Below are 23,747 nucleotides of genomic sequence, written 5' to 3'. Positions count from 1 at the left end.
GGGGAGATACACAACTCAACATGTTACATCAGAGATGACTTCAGTAGCCTTATAAGGGCATGCACCCTGAGCAGGGCCCCAGCCCCCAGGCTTTGAACAATGGCACAGCTGGAGGAGGTACTGTAAACTATTTATTTGGTTATATTCAGGGATTAAGCGGATTTGAAACTGGGGTCTGGGGAGGGGAAGGGAAGGCAAAAATAGCCCAGGTTGAGGGACCTCGACAATGAAGCAGTAGGCTAGTTAGTTACATACGTTTGGTGCTCTCCACTGGACACCACTGCACCCTCACTGACCACCAGAGTGGCAACACAACTGCAGTCACCCACTTTGTTCCTAGAAGAGAGGATGAGAAAAGGAATGGAAAACTGGGGAGGAGGGAGTGTTTTAATTGACCGTAACTGGTCCTTTCAGGCCAAATCCCTCTAAAAAAAGAGACAGCATCAAGAAGAGGGCTTGTGTCTCAGTGATGGCAGTTTTAGATGACCTTAACATTACTTTTTAATATGTAACCCTAACCCATGTATTGTAATAACCAATCAAAGCATAACAAAAGTGAAACATTCAAGTCATCTACTGTATAAGGAGTCCTCCCACTATGTCCCAAAAGGCACCCCTATTCCCTATGAAGTGCATCCCCTGGTCATCTAGTCAAAAGTAGTGCACTTCATAGGGAATAGGGTGCCACTTGGGATGTAGAAGCCTACCTCAGGCTGATCTCGTAGTCCCCGGCGTGGTGGGACCGGACTCGTCTAATTAGCAGGGACACCACATCCTCCTTCTGCAGTATCTCATAGTCCAGGTCAGTGGTCACCACCTGGCCCTGCTTCATCCAGCTCCACTGAGGGAAGGGGTCCCCAGCGATGGCACAGGACAGCAGGACATTCTGGCCCAGGTAGGCGGTGGTGGGCTTGAGCTTTGTGATGAACCAGGGCTGGACCCCGTCCTGGGGCTCTGGAAGACAGACATGGATAACCAATAGTTCATTATGGCATGAACAGGGTTGCAAAATGCTGGTAAAGTTACCCACATTTTTGTAACCCTAGGCATAAACTACATCTGCTACAGTTTAATACATCCAATTTCACCTGACACACCGAGCTATCTCAAGTAGAGTTAGCTAGGATGTTAACCTACCTTGTACAGTGAGTGAGACCTCTGTGCGAACCTCCCCTACTTTGTTCCATGCCTCACAGGTGTACTTCCCAGTGTCCTCAGGGAAGACTTCCTGGATGAACAGACTGCATTGGTTCCCCTTCCGCTCAAAGTGGAAGTCCTCAGACTCCTGGATCTCCTTCCCATTGTGGAGCCACACAATCTCTGGATGAGGATTCCCTACGACCATAAAAAGGTCACATTAAACGTTGTGTTTCATGTCCACATCATTTCAACGTGTCTAAAATGGGATTGTGTAGATCAATAAAGTGACTTTCAGATGATTTGGACCGGGGTTAAGGTAAATTCGGAATGGAGTTGCGAATTAGTCAATTGGCCACAATTGGAACTAAAGGTATCATTTAATTACATTTGTTTATTTTAACACTTTTTTCTGGTTCATATACAGTCCATGAACCAAAGACCAGCCCCAGCTACTATTGATTATTGCCTATGGGAGAGCAACCCCTTTAAAAAAGGAAAGATTCACCCATTTTGAATGTTAGAACATCGCTCGGAGATGCACAAATATGATCTATCAATTCCCAGGGCCATTTCCCGGCTGTATTTCTGCCTGCTTGAACGCCGAATAGCTCAGATACACATGAAAACATGACATTTCTCCTGGAAATCGATAGAACATCACTCAGAGATGCACAAATACAATATAACATTCAAAATGGATGATTCTTTACTTTAAGTAGAACTGAACTCTGACAACAACAAAAAGTTGGTAAATGGCCTTTATGGGATGTCTTCATTTATCCACCATCTTTGACCTTACATCTCAAAGCAAAGACTTGTTCAACATTGAGTTATAGTCAAACTAATATTTGAAATGGTATCTTTTCTTTATTACAAACTGGATGGTTCGAGCGCTGATTGGCTGACAGCCGTGGTACTGTGTATCATACTGTATACCATAGGTATGACAAAACATTTATTTGTACTTTTCTAATTATGTTGGTAACAAGTTTATAACAGCAATAAGCAACCTTGGGGGTTTGTGATATGGACAATATACCCCAGCTAACAGCTGTGTCCAGGCAGTCCGTGTTGCATCGTGCGTAAGAACAGCCCTTAACCGGGGTGTATTGGCCATATACCACATCCCCTCGGGCCTTATTGGTTAAGTAAGAGGTGGGAGATGCTTTTGGCAAAAATATTTGCCAAAAGAAGGAGACTTACGTTTCATATGTTAGTCGAATTTCTTTGAATTGATTCTACTTCCTCTAATTCAAATTCACGGTTTGGACAAAAAAGAAAAAAAGTAAGCATGGAGACAGTGGACAGGTAAACAAAACCAAAGCACAGATTTCAGTCTCACCTTGTCCACAGACGCTTACATGGTAAGGAAACTAAAATCATATTCTAACTTTGGGTGAACTACCCCTTTAAATTGTGCCCTATAGTAGCAGGCCGTTATGACAGGTTGTATTACATAACACACTCAATGATACAGTTGTCTTGCGTAACTGTATGCATTTTTCACATAGGCATGATCAAAATAAAATGCATGTGCTTTAAAGCTATTAGAAATCTTTTATAAGAAAATAAAGCAAGGGACCCTCCTGCTCCATCACTATTCACATTAAAAAGACGAGGTCTAGAATAATGTAAATCATACGACGCATTACTAGAGCCTCCTCCCCCATGCGAACAACCTCAGTGGGATAATGAAGATTACGTAATAATAATAAGTGATAATACTCAGAGTCAATCCATCCCCTCAGGTCACACATTGGAAGGAAATGGAAATGCAGAAAACACCCGAAAACCAAACAAGTATCTCTGGGGGGCCAAGCAGGAAATACCAGCTTCTAAAGCAAACAGTCGCTGAAAACACACACGATGAGTTTTCCATTCTGATTAATGGGAATCAGGGCTAAAACGAGACACCCACCAGGGTTGTATTCATTAGGGTGCACCACAGCAAAATGTTTTTCAAAGTAAAGAAGCTTCTTTTTTAATAGAGGGGAGGGAAAAAGCACTTCTTGGACTTGTCCAGGTAGTCCCTCTCCTGTTTGTCTGTTTTCTTCCGTTTGGTGCCGAATGAATACGACCCGAGAGGCCTTCTCTTACCCGTCACCTCCACGGTCATGATGACTTGGCTACCGTCCATGACTTTTAGATCCTTCAGACCTCGGAGAAATACAGGGGCCGATGGCTTCTTGGTGTCGACTGCATTCGGAGGGTCCGTCCTCTTGGCACTTTTCTTAGCTGAAATTATAACATTTGCAGGGTTACTTTTTACAGAACAGAAACATGAGTAATTCACTGAACAGCACACTAAGCCTAGAGAACCAACGACGGTTAACTTTCCCCCAGTTGACGGCCATCGTGAGGGAGCTGGCCTACTCTGAAAGTCAAAAGGCTTAAAACAACAGGTAAAAAGGGGAGGTAAAAAAATGACTTCATTTATTGTAAAACTGCAGAGCAAGTAAAAACCATTGGCAGAACAAAACATAGCCTTGCTTGGAGGACGATCTCCAAACACTTCTGACACAGGTTAAAAATACATTCATTCATTAAGCTAATATCATCTGCACCTGTGTCAGTCCTCCAGTGTGAAATTAAACAGCCAACAACCTATTAACAAGACAATTAGTAGTTGGGTGTGTGCATAGGTCAATCAGTGCAGGCTATTGGGAGTTTGTCTTTCTGTTCATTTTCCATTCCAGTCAAAGACATAACATTACTTGCTTCACAGTTAAATATGCTATATTAAGAGAGTCTTCTCCGAGTGAAGGTCTTTCCTTCACAGTCATGTAAATAAATATTACCTCAACATGGATTCCTGGAGTACTATATATAGAGGCTGGCGTAGATCTCTTAAAATGCATCCCAAATAGCACCCCATATAATGGACTACTTATGACCATAGCCCATGGTTAAAAGTAGTAGACTATATAGGAAGCCATTTGGGACAGAGTCATGATGATTTAGAAAAACAAAGAGGAACATGCTGATGTTAACAAACTCCCTGTGCGTCTCTTGGGAGTCTCTGCTCGTTCAGAAAAAGATAACCTTCTGGGAGAGAGCAACAGCTCTCCTACATCAGGAAATGAGCTGTCTGGCAGTCTACTGCAGGATATCCGAAACCTAAAATACTGAAGAACCCATACCAAAGAATCTGTGGAAAACTGTTTATGTTCTTAATGACATTGGCAGCCAAGCCTATATAGGTGCTGCAGCAGCAGCCACTGTCTGCACACTTCCAGAAGCTATGGAGCAGAACGTCACGAGTACACCTGATCCTCATCTGGCATCTGGAACACAAAGCAACGCTATAAAATTAACTCCGGCAGTTTACAATTGGAAAAAAAATGGTCAAGGTTCCGGTCTGTGTAATAAATAAATAAAAAATAAAGGGAGTGGGGTGTCTTGGTTTCTCTACCATCTCTGATGGGGTCTGAATCCCAAATGGCACCGTTTTTCCTATTTAGTGCTGTACTACATAGGGAATAGGGTGCCATTTGGAATGCAGATCATGAATACTAGACACATCGTGAACATTACCAGCATGTATTGTGCTTGGTTCTACGAAGTCAGCTCCCCATATTGTGATGTTCTTGGCAAACATGCAAGGAACATTTTCCTGAATATGCAAACACTGGAATAATCTCATTAAAAGACGACCATAGGGACGATGTTCCTGCCAAGGTCTTTGAGAGTCCAAAATCAAATTACTTGACTCATCATTACACTTCAGTCCATTAAAGGTAGACTCAGATGAATTACATTGCAATGAATAAAACCGCAGATATTAAGATGAGCGAGACTCAAGACTTCGCTCTCACACAGTATCTGCGCATGGGTTTGCTTCATGCTGTTACAGAGTGGTAGTCTGGGCACCAAAACAGGCCAGCCTCGCTGTGAGAGAGAACGAGAGAGAGCGTGAGGAAGAGAGAGAACGAGAGACCAACGGGAACTTTTTGGCCCTCGCTCCTTGATTCATGCACACCATGTATGGTGTTTGGTTTTACGTAGTCAACCCACCTCCCTTCCCCCAAGTTTATAAATTGAAATGGCTCTAACCCTGTGGATGTCAGGACCCAACAGACAGGGAGGCAGGCTTGTCATAAACACAGAAAACCGTCTGTATGCATATCCAGCATGCCAGAGGGAGATCCAAGGCATCTCCAGCATGTTTCCATCAGCACTGCTGCCTCAGCCAGCATTCCAAATGGCACCATATTCTCTTTATTAGCGCACCACCTTTGACCAGTGGTGTAAAGTATTTAAGTAGTACTTTAAAGTATTTTTTCTTAAGTTGTTTTTTGGGGGGTATCTGTACTTTATCATTTCAATTTTTTGACAACTTTTACATCACTACATTCCTTAAGAAAAGATTGTACTTTTTACATCCATACATTTTCCTTGACACCCAAAACTACGTTACGTTTTGAATGCTTAGCAGGACAGGAAAATAGTCAATTTCACACACTTATCAACCAAACATCCCTGGTCATTCCTACTGCCTCTGGCGGACTCACTAAACACACGTGCTTTGTTTGGAAATGAGGTTTGAATGTTGGAGTGTGCCCCTGGGAAAATGGTGGTATTTCAAATGTTTACCCCAGCGAAACAAATAGCTGAACCTCCACCTTGAAGCCTGGCGTGTGCTGATAGACAAGGATTTCATCCCAAATGGTAACCAATTTTTTTTTTAGTGTGCTGCTTTTGAGCAGGGCCATGGTCAAAAGTAGTGAACTACTTAAGGAAATAGGGTGCCATTTGGGACTAAAACAAACTGCAACAGAGAGAGCAGATGTTTCCTTAAATGCTACATCGGATCCCTAAATAGCTATTATCTTAGAGTAGCATTCTTCAAAGAGGCTCAACGTACTCACAAGAGACATTTCAGGGCTTTAGCAAACCGTCAAATACTCATTCTTCTAAAAAGAAAGAAGCATTTTCCTATCTCAAGAATTGAGCGCATTTTCAATTTAGCCAAAACAAAACGCGTGTTTAGATGTTCAAAAACGTAAAATCTAAACCCAATTATCAAAATAACATTCATTGGTCATTCCCCTAATTTTAGCACTGCAGACTGTTGGAAGCCAAAGTCATAAAATTGGAATATATTACAAACTATAGGGCTTCGGGGACTAATAGCGGAACTGCAAAAGTACAAGTAATCAGCATCATTTTGAGAAATAATTACATACATATGTGCTCTATTGGGGTAGTCCTCTGGGAAATATCTGATACATCAATCACAGATTAAATGTGTCTTCTCAAAGATGCAAAGGTTAAAGAAACACATCTGAGGCTGGATGTATCAAGCGTCTCAAAGAGGGGAGTGCTGATCTAGATCAGTTTCGCCTTTTAGATGACAATGAATAAGATTACATGGACAGAGGGAAGCTGATCCTAGCACTCCTACTCTCAGGTAGCATTAACACAGGAAGTCCAATTAGGATCTTTCACCCAATTATTGGCAAAATATCTGATTGGTTAAAAGACCAATTAGTGAAAAGAACATCAGAATTTGGCGGCCTGTGTAAACGCAGCCTGAGAAACTCGATACATATGGCCTCTAGAGGCTCCCAGGCCCACCTTTGATGAGGACTTTGGCAGTGCACACGGCTCTCCCATGGATGTTCTCAGCAACACAAGTATACTGGCCCTCGTCCTCTGGCAGGGCGCCCTGGACTGAGAGTTGGGCCAGGCCATTCTCAAAGGAAGAGCGGGCGTACGGAATGGGCTTGTCTGATGGTGGAAGAGAGAGGAACATGTGTCACACTTGTGGAACACCTAAACACAATCCACTCCCAGCAAAAATAGTTTCTCTTACACAGAGCAGGGTACACTTTTGCTGTCACGGTAAAGCAGGGCCGTATTGGGGAGAGATAATGAAAGGTCATTACAAATTAAGACGTTTACCATGCAGGACATGTTGTGTAAATCCATTTTCATATCAAATCAAGGGACTAAGAGTGTATTCCTTCATATCAATTCTGAAAGGTCACGTTTTGTAAACAGGTGTAGCGTAACAGTGAAACACTTACTTCCCAACAATGCAAAAATTACACAATCGTTCAAAAGTTCGGGGTCACCTAGAAAAGTCCTTGTTTTTGAAAGAAAAGCACTTTTTCTGTTCACTAAAATAACATCAAATTGATCAGAAACACAGTGTAGACATTGTTAATGTTGTAAATGACTACAAAAATGACAGGCATACAGAGGCCCATTATCAGCAACCATCACTCCTGTGTTCCAATGGCATGTTGTGTTAGCTAATATAAAGTATATAATTTTAAAAAGGCTAATTGATCATTAGAATACCCTTTTGCAATTATGTTAGCACAGCTGAAACGGTTGTGCTGATTAACCAAGCAATACAACCGGCCGCCTTTAGAATAGTTGAGTATGTGGAGCATCAGCATTTGTGGGTTCGATTACAGGCTCAAAATGGCCAGAAACCAAGACCTTTCTTCTGATTCTCGTCAGTCTGTTCTTGTTCTGAGAAATGAAGGCTATTCCATGCGAGAAAAATTCCAGGAAACTGCAGATCTCGCACAACGCTGTGTACTACTACATTACAGCAATTTCGACCATGAAGGCCTGATTCACTCAGTCCCATCTGAACAGTTGATGTTGAGATTTGTCTTACCTGAACGATGAATTTGGGCTGCAATTTCTGAGGCTGGTAACTCTCCTTTCCTGTGGCGGTCCTCATGAGTGCCAGTTTCATCATATTGCTTGATGGTTTATGCGACTGCACTTGAAACGCTCAAAAGTTCTTGAAATTTTCCATATTGACTGACCTTCATGTCTTAAAGTAATGGACTGTCATTTCTCTTTGATTATTTGAGCTGTTCTTGCCACAATATGGGCGTGGTCTTTTACCAAATAGGGCCATCTTCTGTATACCACCCCTACCATGTCACAACACAACTGATTGGCTCAAACACTTTAAGGAAAGCAATTCCACAAATTAACAAGGAACACCTGTTAATTGAAATGCATTCCAGTTGACTACCTCAAGATGCTGGTTGAGAGAATGCCAAGAGTGTGCAAAGCTGTCATCAAGGCAAAGTGTGGCTACTTTGAAAAAAATCTCAAAACCTACTTTTGATTTGTTTAACACTTTTTTGGTTACTAGATGATTTGATGTGTTATTTCAAAGTTTTGATGTCTTCACTATTATTCTACAGTGTAGAAAATAGTACAAATAAAGAAAAACCCTGAAATAAGTAGGTGTCTAAACTTTTGACCGGTACTGTAAATATAGAAAAACATTTTAACAAGGGATAAGACAATGAGAAATGACAACTTGATGTATGTGATGTGTGGGGCAAATATTTTTGCCACACACTTACGCTGCTGCTGCTACTACTGTCTTATGTATCCTGTCACTTTACCCCTACATATCTACCTCAATTTCCCCATACCCCTGCACATTGACTCGGTACTGGTAGCCCATGTATATAGCCAAGCTATAATTTATATAAATCAAATCAAATTTTATTTATTTGTCACATACACATGGTTAGCAGATGTTAATGTGAGTGTAGCAAAATGCTTGTGCTTCTAGTTCCGACAATGCAGTAATAACCAACAAGTAATCTAACTAACAATTCCTAATCTACTGTCTTATACACAGTGTAAGGGGATAAAGAATATGTACATAAGGATATATGAATGAGTGATGGTACAGAGCAGCATAGGCAAGATACAGTAGATGGTATCGAGTACAGTATATACATGTGAGATGAGTATGTAAACAAAGTGGCATAGTTAAAGTGGCTAGTGATACATGTATTATATAAGGATGCAGTCGATGATATAGAGTACAGTATATACGTATGCATATGAGATGAATAATGTAGGGTAAGTAACATTATATAAGGTAGCATTGTTTAAAGTGGCTAGTGATATATTTACATCATTTCCCATCAATTCCCATTATTAAAGTGGCTGGAGTTGAGTCAGTGTCAGTGTGTAGGCAGCAGCCACTCAATGTTAGTGGTGGCTGTTTAACAGTCTGATGGCCTTGAGATAGAAGCTGTTTTTCAGTCTCTCGGTCCCAGCTTTGATGCACCTGTACTGACCTCGCCTTCTGGATGATAGCGGGGTGAACAGGCAGTGGCTCGGGTGGTAGATGTCCTTGATGATCTTTATGGCCTTCCTGTAACATCGGGTGGTGTAGGTGTCCTGGAGGGCAGGTAGTTTGCCCCCGATGATGTGTTGTGCAGACCTCACTACCCTCTGGAGAGCCTTACGGTTGAGGGCGGAGCAGTTGCCGTACCAGGCGGTGATACAGCCCACCAGGATGCTCTCGATTGTGCATCTGTAGAAGTTTGTGAGTGCTTTTGGTGACAAGCCGAATTTCTTCAGCCTCCTGAGGTTGAAGAGGCGCTGCTGCGCCTTCTTCACGATGCTGTCTGTGTGAGTGGACCAATTCAGTTTGTCTGTGATGTGTATGCCGAGGAACTTAAAACTTGCTACTCTCTCCACTACTGTTCCATCGATGTGGATAGGGGGGTGTTCCCTCTGCTGTTTCCTGAAGTCCACAATCATCTCCTTAGTTTTGTTGACGTTGAGTGTGAGGTTATTTTCCTGACACCACACTCCGAGGGCCCTCACCTCCTCCCTGTAGGCAGTCTCGTCGTTGTTGGTAATCAAGCCTACCACTGTTGTGTCGTCCGCAAACTTGATGATTGAGTTGGAGGCGTGCGTGGCCACGCAGTCATGGGTGAACAGGGAGTACAGGAGAGGGCTCAGAACGCACCCTTGTGGGGCCCCAGTGTTGAGGATCAGCGGGGAGGAGATGTTACCTACCCTCACCACCTGGGGGCGGCCCGTCAGGAAGTCCAGTACCCAGTTGCACAGGGCGGGGTCGAGACCCAGGGTCTCGAGCTTGATGACGAGCTTGGAGGGTACTATGGTGTTAAATGCCGAGCTGTAGTCGATGAACAGCATTCTCACATAGGTATTCCTCTTGTCCAAGAGGGTTAGGGCAGTGTGCAGTGTGGTTGAGATTGCGTCGTCTGTGGACCTATTTGAGCGGTAAGCAAATTGGAGTGGGTCTAGGGTGTCAGGTAGGGTGGAGGTGATATGGTCCTTGACTAGTCTCTCAAAGCACTTCATGATGACGGAAGTGAGTGCTACGGGGCGGTAGTCGTTTAGCTCAGGTACCTTAGCTTTCTTGGGAACAGGAATGATGGTGGCCCTCTTGAAGCATGTGGGAACAGCAGACTGGTATAGGGATTGATTGAATATGTCCGTAAACACACCAGCCAGCTGGTCTGCGCATGCTCTGAGGGCGCGGCTGGGGATGCCGTCTGGGCCTGCAGCCTTGCGAGGGTTAACACGTTTAAATGTTTTACTCACCTCGGCTGCAGTGAAGGAGAGACCGCATTTTTCCGTTGCAGGCAGTGTCAGTGGCACTGTATTGTCCTCAAAGCGGGCAAAAAAGTTATTTAGTCTGCCTGGGAGCAAGACATCCTGGTCCGTGACTGGGCTGGATTTCATCCTGTAGTCCGTGATTGACTGTAGACCCTGCCACATGCCTCTTGTGTCTGAGCCGTTGAATTGGGATTCTACTTTATCTCTGTACTAACGCTTAGCTTGTTTGATAGACTTACGGAGGGAATAGCTGCATTGTTTGTATTCAGTCATGTTACCAGACACCTTGCCCTGATTGAAAGCAGTGGTTCGCGCTTTCAGTTTCACACGAATGCTGCCATCAATCCAAGGTTTCTGGTTAGGGAATGTTTTAATCGTTGCTATGGGAACGACATCTTCAACGCACATTCTAATGAACTCGCACACCGAATCAGCGTATTCGTCAATGTTGTTATTTGACGCAATACAAAACATGTCCCAGTCCACGTGATGGAAGCAGTCTTGGAGTGTGGAGTCAGCTTGGTCGGACCAGCGTTGGACAGACCTCAGCGTGGGAGCTTCTTTTTTTAGCTTTTGTCTGTAGGCAGGTATCAGCAAAATGGAGTCGTGGTCAGCTTTTCCCGAAAGGGGGGCGGGGCAGGGCCTTATATGCGTCGCGGAAGTTAGAGTAACAGTGATCCAAGGTTTTTCCGCCCCTGGTTGCGCAATCGATATGCTGATAAATTTTAGGGAGTCTTGATTTCAGATTAGCCTTGTTAAAATCCCCAACAACGATGAATGCAGCCTCCGGATAAATGGTTTCCAGTTTGCAAAGAGTTAAATAAAGTTCGTTCAGAGCCATCGATGTGTCTGCTTGGGGGGAGATATATACGGCTGTGATTATAAATCGAAGAGAATTCTCTTGGTAGGTAATGCGGTCTACATTTGATTGTGAGGAATTCTAAAATCAGGTGAACAGAAGGATTTGAGTTCCTGTATGTTTCTTTCATCGCACCATGCCTCGTTAGCCATAAGGCATACACCCCCACCCCTCTTCTTACCAGAAAGGTGTTTGTTTCTGTCGGCGCGATGCGTGGAGAAACCCGTTGGCTGCACCGCATTGGATAGCGTCTCTCCAGTGAGCCATGTTTCCTATAAATGATAGTCCAGTGTGTGTGCATGGAGTCAAAAGGATGGATTTAGTTCAAAAGAGGGTCAATGCAGATAGTTTGGGTAGCTATTTTGTTAACTAATTAGCAGTCTTATGGCTTGGGAGTAAAAGCTGTTTAGGAGCCTTTTAGTACCGCTTGCCATGCGGTAGCAGATCAAACAAACAGTCTGACACCACCTGGTAGAGAAGTCCTGGATGGCAGGGAGTACGGGTCCAGTGATGTACTGGGCCGTACGCACCACCCTCCGTAGTGCCTTGCGGTCAGATGCCGACCAGTTGCCATACCAAGCAGTGATGCAGCCAGTCAAGATACTCTCAATGGTGCAGCGGTAGAACTGACGCTCTGAGGGACAAGCCAAATCTTTTCAGCTTCCTGAGTGGGAAGAGTTGTTGTTGTGCCCTCTTCACTACTGTGTTGGTGTGTTTGGACCATGATAGGTCCTTAGCGATGTGAACACCGAGGAACTTGAAGCTCTCGACCCACTTCTACAGCTGCTCAGCGCATGCTCTGAGTATGTGGCTTGGTAATCTGTCTGGCCTTGTGGCCTTGTTAATGTTAAACCTGTGAAAAGGTCTTACATCAGCTACGGAGACTGTGATCACAGTCATACGGAACAGCTGGTGCTCTCACGCAAGTGTTGCTTGCCTTGAAGCAAGCATAGAAGGCATTTAGCTCATCTGGTAGGCTCACGTCACTGAGCAGCTCTGGACTGGGATTCCCTTTTGTAATCTGTGATAGTTTGCCAGCCCTGCCACATCCGATGAGCGTCAGAGCCAGTTATAGGACTTGATCTTAGTCCTGTATTGACAATGCCTGTTTGATGGTTCGCCAGAGGTTGTAGCGGGATTTGTTATAAGCGTCCGGTTGAGTGTCCTGCTTATGAAAGCAGCAACACTAGCCTTTACCTCAGTGGGGATGTGACCTGTAATCCATGGCTTCAGGTTGGGATATGTACGTACTGTCACTGTGGGGACGACATCGTCAATGCACTTTTTAATTAAGCCGGTGACTCATGTGGTAAACTCCTCAATGCCATCGGCTGAATCCCGTAAGATATTCCAATCTGTGCCAGCAAAACAATTCTATAGCTTAACATCCGCTTCATCTGACCACTTCCGTATTGAGCACAGCACTGGTACTTCCTGTTTGAGTTTTTGCTTATAAGCAGGAATCAGGAAGATGGCGTTATGGTCAGATTTGACAAATGTCGGGCGAGGGAAAGCTTTGTTTGTGTGTGGCGTAAAGGTGATCTAGTGCGTCCCCCCCCCCCCATTGCACAGGTTACATGTTGGTAGAAATTAGGTAAAATGGATTTCAGTTTTCCTGCATTAAATTCCGCAGCCACTCAGAGCACCGCATCCGGAACAGCATTTTCTTGTTTGCTTATGGCCCTATACAGCTCGCTGAGTGCGGTCTTAGTGCCAGCATCGGTTTGTGGTGGTAATTAAGCAGCTACAAAAAAATATGAAAACTCTTGGTAAATAGTATGGTCTACAGCTTATCATGTGGTATAACTCCAGTGAGCAGAACCTTGAGACTTGCTTAATATTAGAGATTGTGCACCAGTCTTTGTTCACAAACAGACAAACCCCACCCCTACGGATCTTACCAGATGCTGCTGTTCTGTCCTGCCAATGCATGTCTTTGTTCAGCCATTACTCCGATAAAGCATAGTATTTTACAGTTCTTAATGCCCCGTTGACGTTCATTCATGTTAAGCGAACGTATGCTTGCTGTAAAATCACTCAAAAACGCATAAAAAGACAACACCTCACGGAGGTAAATGCTGATACAACGGCAAAAGATCCTTCTTTATTCACACCCCTTGACCTTTTCCACGTTGTTGTGTTACAGCCTGAATTTAAAATAGATTAAATTGAGATTGTGTAGGCCAGTGACACACACACACACACACACTACCCCATAATGTCAAAGTAGAATTATGTTTATAGATTTTTTTACAAATAAACTTACAAAATGAAAAGCTGAAATGCCTTGAGTCCATAAGAATTCAACCCCTTTGTAATGGTAAGCCTAAATAAGGGCAAAAATGTGTTTGACAAGTCACAAAACATAATAATCAATACCAATGTGTTTAATGTGATTTTTGAATGAGTGCCTCCTCTCTGTACCCCACACATACAGATAATTGTAAGGTCCCTCAGTCAAGCAGTGCATTTCAAATACAGATTCAACCACTAAGACCAGGGAGGTTTTCCAATGCCTCACAAAGAAGGGCGCATATTGGTAGATGGGTAAAAATACAGAAAGTCATGTTCAAAAAGTTACTAATTACACTTTGGATGGGGTATAAATACATCCAGTCAATACAAAGATCCGATTTCCTTCCTCTGGCAACTGTCTTATGGATTTCACCATGAGGCCAATGATGACTTTAAATGATGAGTTTAATGGCTGTGATAAGAGAAAATAGAGGATGGATCAACAACATTGTAGTTACTCCATAATACTAAAGTAATTGACAGTGAAAAGAATCCTGTTTGCAACAAGGCACTAAAGTAATACTGAAAAACATTTGGAAAAGCAATTCACTTTTTGTCCTGAATACAAATTGGGGAAAAATCATATCAAACATTTTTGAGAAGCACTCTCCATATTTTCAAGCATAGTGGTGGCTACACCATGTTATGGGTATGCATGTAATCCTTAAGGACAGGGGAGTTTTTCAGGATAAAAAAAATAAATGGAATGGAGCTAAGCACTGGCAAAATCCTAGAGGAAAACCTGGTCAGTCTGCTTTTCACCAGACACTGGGAGACAAATTCACCTTTCAGCTAGACAAATTAAAACAAGTCCAAATATACACTGGAGTTGCTTACCAACATTGAATGTTCCTGAGTGGCCTAGTTAAAGTTGACTTTAAAATCAGCTTGAACCTCTATGGCAAAACTTGAAAATGGCTGTCTTGACCGAGCTTGAAGAATTTAAAGAATTAATGAGCAAATATTTTACAATCCAGGTGGGCAAAGCTCGTAGAGAGATACCCAAAAAGAGACTCACAGCTGTAATCACAGTCAAATGTGATTCTAACGTGTATTGACTCAGGGGTGTGAATACGTATGTAAATTAGATATGTTAGTATTTCACTTTTAATCCATTTGAATACATTTCTAAAAATATGTTTTCACTTTGTCATTATGGGGTACTGTGTGTAGGTGTGAGAAAAATATTTAATCATTTTTTTATTTAGGCTTTAACAACAAAATGTGGGATAAGTCAAGGGGCATGAATACTTTCTGAAGGCACTATGTATTAATCTTTCCTCGCAGGCCTACATTTCACAGTCGGGAAGCTAGCTAGCTCGGTGTTGAATTTAACCTGGATGAGTTGTGATGCTCTGCCACCAACAATTATAAATGGCTCCCGCGCCCAGTGCTGGACAACCCGATCCCAAGAAAGGCATTCACTTTGAAATCCAGGGGAGCCTGTTGGCAGGTATTTCAGAATCGGCCTGCGCAAGTCCGAGTCTCGGAAAGAGAGAATCTCAGATGTCTGCTTAGGGAGCACAAACACTTGCCAAGTCTGTCTGGGTGTAATACTTCAGCAGGGTTTTCAGGAAGGAGGGATGCATGCTTTTCCTTTATATGGTTCCTCGGCTTCATATTTGTTTAATGGCTGTGGGTGTATTTTCCAGCGGTAGGAACAGAAGAGAACAGAGGGGCTGTGAATGGATTGGTACTGGGATCCCTACACAGTTGCTGGGAACAGGACTTTCTCTTCCCTGAGTTGACTATGATGCCATTAATTGTCTATCCGTCTTTAAGAGGCTAACATCAACAGCTCCTGCACATACAGCTCAAACCTGGAGCACTAAGAGAAGCGGACCTTTGGAAACTATGAGTACATCCCTAATGAAACCCTATATACTGCAATACTTCTGGCCAGGGTATATAGGGGTCTGGTCAAAAGTACTATACTATGAAGGGATTAGGGTGCCATTTGGGACTGAGACAATGATACTTCTCTAAAACAAGTCAATTCAATTAGTGCTTAAAGAAGATGTTTTCTGAAGAGGATAATTCAACACATTTGGCCCCCGAAGCACAACAAAACAATTACACTGGCATAGACTCACCCCTATCAGTTTACAAACAATTTCAGCGGCCAAAATTTTGACTGGTAATGAAAGTTAGAGTTGAGAACTGAATCCTTATGTTGAGAGTCAAGTTAGGCTGGGGTGATGGATACAGATCAAACTTCAACAGAATATGATTATAATTAATGCATCATTGGGGCGGCAGGGTAGCCTAGTGGTTAGAGCGTTGGACTAGTAACCAAAAGGTTACAAGTTCAAATCCCTGAGCTGACAAGGTACAAATCTGTCGTTCTGCCCGTTAACCCACTGTTCCTAGGCCGTTATTGAAAATAAGAATTTGTTCTTAACTGACTTGCCTAGTAAAATAAAAGGTAAATAAATAAATAAATAAATACAGAAGGATAAAAATAACCCAGCTACAATAATACAGAAAATAGGGTTATAACGGCAAGGTTATAAAAGTAAACAAAAACTAAAATAAAAAACGTAATTGGAAAAACAATTTCTGAAACTGAAATAAAATTAAGAAAAACAAACATGCAACAATTTGTTTTACCGAGTTACAGTATAAGGAAATCAGTAAATTAAAATCAATACATTAGGCCCTAATCTATGGATTTCACATGACTGGGAATACAGATATGCATCTGTTGGTCACATATACATAAAAAAAATATATATTTTAAAAAGTATGAGCGTGGATCACACAACCAGTCAGTTATGGTATGACCATTTGCCTCATGCAGAGCGACACATTTCCTTTGCATAGAGTTGATTAGGCTGTTGATTGTGGCCAGTGGAATGCTGTGCCACTCTTCAATGGCTGTGCGAAGTTTCTGGATATTGCGGAAATGGAACGCACTCTCGTACACGTCAATCCAGAGCGTCACAAAAATGCTCAATGGGTGACATGTCTGGTGAGTATTAAAGCCATGGAAGAACTGGGACATTTTCAGCTTCCAGGAATTGTGTACAGATCCTTGCAACATGGGGCTGTTCATTATCAAGCTGAATCATGAGGTGATGGTGGCAGATGAATGGCACAACAATGGGCCTCAAGATCTCATCATGGTATCTCTGTGCATTCAAATTGTCATCGATAAAATTGAATTGTATTCGTTGTCCGTAGCTTATGCCTGCCCACATCCCCACTGCCACCATGGGGCACTCTGTTCACAACATGGACATCAGCAAATGCTCGCCCCGTCACAAAGCAATACACATGGTCTATGGTTATGAGGCTGATTGGACACTGCCAAATTCTCTAAAATGAAATTGAGTACAGCTTATGGTAGAGACATGAACATTACATTTTCTGGAAACAGCTCTAGAGGACATTCTTGCAGTCAGCATGCCAATTGCACATTCCCTCAGAACTTGAGACATGTGGCATTGTGTTGTGACAAAACTGCACATTTTAGAGTAGCCTTTTATTGTCCCCCAGCACAAGGTGCACCTGTGTAATGATCATGCTGTTTAATGAGTTTCTTGTCAGGTGGATGGATTATCTTGGCAAAGGAGAAATGCTCCCTAACACCAATAATGCTAGAGAAATAAGCTTTTTGTACATATGGAAAATGTCTGGGATCTTTTATTTCAGCTCATGAAACATGAGACCAACACTTTACATGTGTTAATATTTATGTTCAGTGTATATTCTCCCTGATTCCAAAAAGGAAGTACCAGTGACACGCTCAATTACGGAAGTGTCTGATGAAGCGGATGCTAAGCTGTTTCGCTAGCACAGATGGGCATATGTTCTGGGATTCATCCGATGGCATTGAGGTGTTCACCACATCAGTCACCGGCTTGGTGATATTGATTACAGGAAACACCAGCACTGAGCTAAAAGGTTAGAACTGCCACATTCAAGGAGCGGGACACTAATCCGGACGCTTATATGAAATCCCACTATGACCTCCGACAAGCCATCAAACAGGCAAAGCGTAGTAACAGGACTAAGATCGAATCCTACTATGCTGGCTCAGACGCTCGTCAGTTTCCAGGCCCTGCCAGATCCATCACAAATAACTAAGGGAAACCCAGGTACGAGCTGACCAGTGATGCAAACTTACAGTACCAGATAAGCTAAATGCATTCTATGCACGCTTCCGAGGCAAGCAACACTGAACCATGCATGAGATCACCAGCTGTTCCGGACAACTGTGTGATCATGCTCTCCATAGCCAATGTGAGTAAGACCTTAAAAACATTCACAAGGCCGCAGGGCCAGACGGATTACCAGGACACGTACTCAGATCATGCACTGACCAGCAGGCAAGTGTCTTCACTGACATTTTCAACCTCTACCTGACCCAGTCTGTAATACCTACATGTTTCAAGCAAACCCCCATATCCCCTGTTCCCAAGAACACCAAGGTAACTTGTCTAAAAGACTATCGCCCTGTAGCACTCACATCTGTAGCCATAACATATTTTGAAAGGCTGGTCATGGCTCACATCAACACCATCATCCCAGACACCCTGGACCCACTCCAATTCGTATAGCGCCCAAGCAGATCCACAGATTAGAGGTCTTCAAGGATGCACCTGTACCCGAATACCCAAGACCCGGTCTGGGACCCGAGCGGGTCCAGATCCAGAATTCTAAAATGTTGCAGGTCTTGGTATAGCAACTGCTTGGCATCTGACCGAATGCTTGGACCCCTTCAGTACTGGTATCCTGTAGTTACTCATTGCAAATTTAAAAATGACATGTTACTTTTCTATTCTTTTTCTATTTTCTTTCTCTCTGCCAATGTTGGGAAGGGCCTTAAAGTAAGCATTTCCCTGTTAGTCTACAGCAGTGTTTATGAAGCATGTGACAAATAGAATTGTATTTTATTCAAAACTCCTGCCGGTGCTAGAGTAAATGGGTTGATTGCTTTGCAAATTGATACAGCAACCCAGAAAGTTATGACATTCTGAATGAGGCATGAAAAATTACGCTGGGCGTAGACGAACGGAGCATGAAAGGACTGATTGCTTCATTTATGAGCATTTCAGTCAGCTTCTGTCACCCCTCATTCAACAAGGCACAGCATGCATTGCTCAACCTCCATCGGATTTAGCATCCGCACACCGGAGAGGTAATTGTCTGCACATTGGACATACCAGAGCAGAAGAGGGCGAACATAGTCAAGGCTATCAAGCTGTTACACAACAGGCAAAAGACCCATGACCAGAGCTGGCCATAGAAACAGAAATAAAAACAAATAGAAAAATCAAAACTATAATAACCTGGTTTCACTGTGTTGAGTTGAAATTCTACTAGATCAATTGTCAACGCCAATGCTTACATTTATTTTTTTATTGTAACCTTATAAAACACAACGTTCAATATGTGGAGCAGTTAAAGATGAAAAATAAACACTCTGTGTGTGATCTGGACGTGGTACAGAGACACATGAGCCTTCAGCAGCAGAGCAGCCAGACTTGTGAAATGGTGGTCCTCTGATCGGCCGCCCTCAGGCTGAGAGGGAAAGCAGTAGCAGAACTCCTATAATGCCTCCCAAATGGCATCCCATAGGGCTCTGGTCAAAAGTAGCGCACTATATAGAAAATAGAGCACCATTTGGGACACACACACAATAACTCACACCCCCAGTCTAGTTGATCTGTTCAAGAGGGTTCTGAGTACAGAGAAATTTGTATTCCTCCCCCTTCTCATATCATCCTTCACTTTTCATAGAAATGGACCTGATTTTAGTTGGTCAGTCCTGTGGGTGCAAAGCCTTGAAAACAGGAAGTCACCCCCCTCTAGTGGGTAAAGCGGCATAACTGGACGTGATGACTGGTACGGAAAGGGTTACAAAATTCCCTCAACTTTGCCAAAACTCCTGGGGTTTCCAGAAATCCTGGTTGAAAGATTCCCCAGAATCAGGAAGTATTCCAGAATCCTTCAACCATGATCTTCTGGAAAACTTTTCCAACCCTTCTTACTGCAGGGGGAGATGATAGGCTCTCTCACCGTTTAGGAGCCAGGAGAGGTCAGGTCGAGGCTTTCCATCCACTGAGCACTGCAGAAGGAAGTCCTGGCCCTCACTCACTGAACATCCCTTCAGGACTGTGCTGAATGCCGGGGGCTTGCCCTCCTGCCGTGGGTCTGCAGGGGAGGGAGTACACAGACGGTGTATTAACATTTACAGTATGCTGTATTGGAGCCTTGCAGTACATTTCAAATGGAATGTGTGGTAATGGTCAGTCTAAGAGTGACAAATGTGGTATTAGTAAAGTGGGGGGGGGGGTCCATTGTGATTCTGCACCCTTTTTCCAAAGTGTGTACTTGCACACTCCCATCTCAGATTTAACAATGCTGGAAATGCCCTCCAACCAAAGCTGACACCAAACCAAAGCTTTTATATCGATAACGGGGAGTACGCCAGTGTGCCACACTTTGGGAAAATCGGGACACATACTGGGTATCTGACAAGATGCAATTTTCCTTCTTTCCAATAGATGGCATAGGTAGACAAGAACTGTTACAGTCATTCCTAAAGGATGCTCACTCCCAACAAATATATACTGCTCGTCTCAAGCAAACTGAATCTACATAGCGTTTGGCACTGTTCTGAATTAGAGAAAATAAACACAATATAAAATGCCAGATGCTCCCCTTTTGCTGCAAATTGAATCACTGGTCGACTGGTGCCAGTCTGTCAAGTCCAAACAAAAACAACTAGACAAGATATCAAAACCTCTCCAAACCCTCCACTAAAATAGTTTCACTTTGATTATCATTAAAATAAACAAGCAACTTTTGGGGGGGTTATAAGGACATGCAACAGTCTCGTTTCCAAACGCAACAGTCTCGTTTGAGATCAACTCAACATTGTAGCTGAGGAATGGACTTAACCTCAATGTGCTCACTTATCCCGACTTCATCATTACCATGTTTTGATTGAGACAGCCAGGGGAAAGGAATTAGATGTGGTTTTTTTACCCAAAGGCAGAGCTGGAGACCAGAAACGGCTCAAAACTATTACACTTTCACAAACATAGACCTGTTCACTGAAAAGGAGCAATGTAATGAGCCTACGCAACACGGGCCTTAGTTCACCCTATTAAAGCTAAATGTACTTATTTACAGTAAAACTGCAACCTATTCCCTATATAGTGCCTTAATTTTGACCAGGACCCATAGGGCTCTGGTCAAAAGTAGTGCCCTATATAGGGAATAGGGTGCAATTTGGGATGCATACTAAGTACTTACTCTTGACACCGAGGATCCAAGTAGAAGAAACCTTCCCAGTGCTGGTGGTCATGGTGCATCCATAAGTTCCACTGTCCCTCTTCTGGACGCTGTTCACAGTGACGATGTGTGTGTTGCCATCCTGCTGGAAGGTCAGCCCTGCTCTGGGTCTCAAAGGGAGGCCATCTTTAACCCAGCTCAGGCCAGGCACAGGAGAACCTGAGACTGGAAGAGCACATCAACAGTCAATCTAATGGGATAAACATGCAACAATGAAGTAGCTATTAGTGAACATTGTCCAAACGGCCTATTAAAATGTCAAAAACATCTAAAAGCTGGGAATGTGTTGGGAAGGTCATGTACTATTTTCTCAGATTAAATATAGATTTATTCATTTTTTAACATCTGAAAACATGGAATCGCGAAATGTTTTGAATCACCTTGGCATTTGAATGTGACTGGGGTCCCCTCCGTAGCATCCTGGCTCTGAGGTACAGAGTCAAATTTGGGTTGAGCTCCTGCAGTCACTGCTGCCCTCTCTGACCGGCTCTCTCTGGTCTGCCTTCTGGTCTCTCTGGTGGGCTCTGGAGACGGCTCTGGGACTCCCTTTGGGGGGGGTTTCAACGGATCTCTTGTATCCCTCTCAGGGGCTCTGCTTTGGGGGTGAGGGCTGGTCCTTGCAGCGCCATGGCCTCCCAGGTGGTGCTGCAGGGTTGTGGAGCTGGCAGTCTTGGGGGGAGAGACACCAGGCTTTCTAGGGGCTTTGTCTGGCAGGTCCGCAGGAGGCTTGGGAGAAGTCACAACGGTGGTCTTGGGAGATGCTGCGCTGGTCTTCCATGCTGGAGTTTTGATCTCTGTGCCGTCTTTGGTCTCCCTGGTGAGAGTGGTGAGCCTGGTCTCAGTCCCGTCTCCTGTTTTAGCAGGGGATCGTTGGTCTGCGAGCAGGCCATTACTTGTGGGCTTGACTTCAGGTGACTCAGTTGTCTTTGGGACAGGTGCTACCAGAGCCGAGGGACTTAGGCTGTAGAAGTAGTAACATATGACATTGTCAAAAGATTGAACACCTCACTGTGAAGAAATTGTGGAAATATTTTCTAGAAATTCAGCCAACTCACAAAAATGCTTACTCATGTAGTCACACAGTAATATCACTATGCAGGGAATTTTATGAGATACATACTCACATGCCCGAGTCACTGACTGAACCTAAAAAGGAATGGATACACACTGAATTTCCCCTCTCAAATACGAATCAACATTTCCAAAATATAACTCGGTATTCAGAACTGGCGCTGCTGATGATTTACTGTGACGTTAAATGGTACCCTATTCCCTATTTAGTGGGCCCAAGTCAAAATAAGTGCACTGCAAAGGGAATAGGGTGCCATTCGGGCCACAACCTGTGTGTTGACGACTGATGGCTGAATAACAGGCTGTGTGATTGGCTGCAGTGTCCTACCCTGAACGATCAACTCCGCTGTAGCCGTGGCCTTCCCAGCACTGTTGGCTACAGAGCAGGTGTACATTCCTGCATCGTCTACACACACGTCTCGGATCTCCAGGAAGTGGATTCCGGACTTCTCAAACATGTTGAAGTGGGGAGAAGCATGGAGCTCCTCATCTCCCTGCGACAGCCATCCATCACAGAGAAAGTGGAAGAAAGGGGGAGAGAGGAAGAGAGTGAAGTCAGAAATTCAGAGATGAAGACTCACCATCCTCCATCTTTGAAAGACAGAATGTCTTCTCTATACCATCTAGAGTTGCAAAATTCCGGTAACTTTCCCCAAATTCTCAGGTTTCTAGAAATCTTGGTCAGATTTCATACTTATTCCCTCCTAATTCCAAGAACATTACAACTTGGGGAAAGTTACAGAAGTTGCCAAACTTCTGTTCCATCTCACTTTGAGCCAGGTAACCAGGGGCTGTGGACGTCCTGTGATTTTGGCCGAGAATTTGCCAGTCTGTCCCATTCGGACAAAAATACGTGAGGGTTTTGTCACAAACTTGGGGGGGCTCTCCCCCCAAATACTGGGCCTGCTCTCCACCGCTGGAACTCCAAACCGCCCGCTGGAGTCAGAGAGAAAACACAATGACTCACTACCTTATCGTCCAAAGATGTGTCTGCACAATAATATCACTTGAACAAACAAATTACATTTTAATAATGACTTAATATAGCAATATGACTGACTGGCTATATTTTTAAAACCAACATAAAACATATCTGCATTATTCGAAAAAAAAAAAAAAACATGATTAAACATCTCATGCAACAAATATTCTGGTTTTACAGAGGGAACAGGATAGGAAGGTTGATTTAAAAAAGAGAAATCATACCATCATGTGCAAAGAAAAATGTGTCCCAAATGGCACCGTATTCCCTATATAGTGACCTACTATTGACCAGGGCCCATAAGGCTTTGGTCAAAAGTACTGCACTTTGTAGGGAATAGGGTGTCATTTGGGACACAACCAAAGACATCTTACCCTGTTCTACTGGAGGAGGGGAGGCTGTATTTCTTCACCGTGTTCCCTGAAAGAAAACATGCCTCAGATAATGAATAAAAAAACTAAAAGTATGCATCTCAAATGGCACCCTATTCCCTATGTAGTGCCCAGAGACCTAGTCCAAAGTAGTGAACTATATAGGGAATAGGGTGCCATTGGAGACAGCCATAGAATATATCGCTGGTGCAATTCCAGCAGCACGTAAATGAATGGGCAGTGTTGCAGAATGCTTCATATCTCAGTCCAATGCTTTGTAAGATGCGTTTGTTCTGCTACTTGTTAGAAAGGGCGTGCTCCATATGTTAATGTTTAGTGAGCCTGAGGTGCC

At 43.4% G+C, this 23,747-nt stretch overlaps 1 protein-coding gene across 3 annotated transcripts in view; it reads right to left on the bottom strand.

Moving 5' to 3' along the window:
• LOC135547153 (myosin light chain kinase, smooth muscle-like) overlaps positions 1-23,747 on the bottom strand; it is an 81,008-nt gene that overhangs the window by 28,502 nt on the left and 28,759 nt on the right. For 2 of the 3 annotated variants that reach the window (XM_064975867.1, XM_064975869.1), the window contains exons 5-16: positions 23,399-23,444; positions 22,813-22,978; positions 22,371-22,536; positions 22,096-22,117; positions 21,352-21,932; positions 20,933-21,136; positions 19,691-19,825; positions 6,718-6,870; positions 3,238-3,375; positions 1,138-1,335; positions 708-954; positions 256-336 (exon numbers count right to left, since the gene is read on the bottom strand). In XM_064975867.1, coding sequence (XP_064831939.1) covers positions 256-336; positions 708-954; positions 1,138-1,335; positions 3,238-3,375; positions 6,718-6,870; positions 19,691-19,825; positions 20,933-21,136; positions 21,352-21,932; positions 22,096-22,117; positions 22,371-22,536; positions 22,813-22,978; positions 23,399-23,444 — 2,137 coding nt within the window. The remainder of the gene's footprint in view (positions 1-255; positions 337-707; positions 955-1,137; positions 1,336-3,237; positions 3,376-6,717; positions 6,871-19,690; positions 19,826-20,932; positions 21,137-21,351; positions 21,933-22,095; positions 22,118-22,370; positions 22,537-22,812; positions 22,979-23,398; positions 23,445-23,747) is intronic. The other variant, XM_064975870.1, reaches the window with a different exon arrangement.

The sequence above is a fragment of the Oncorhynchus masou genome, chromosome 10 (genome assembly GCF_036934945.1).
Source record: "Oncorhynchus masou masou isolate Uvic2021 chromosome 10, UVic_Omas_1.1, whole genome shotgun sequence".
NCBI classification, from domain to species: domain Eukaryota; kingdom Metazoa; phylum Chordata; class Actinopteri; order Salmoniformes; family Salmonidae; genus Oncorhynchus; species Oncorhynchus masou.
The sequence above is the reverse complement of the archived record's forward strand: the minus strand, read 5'-3'. Positions and strand labels throughout refer to the sequence as shown.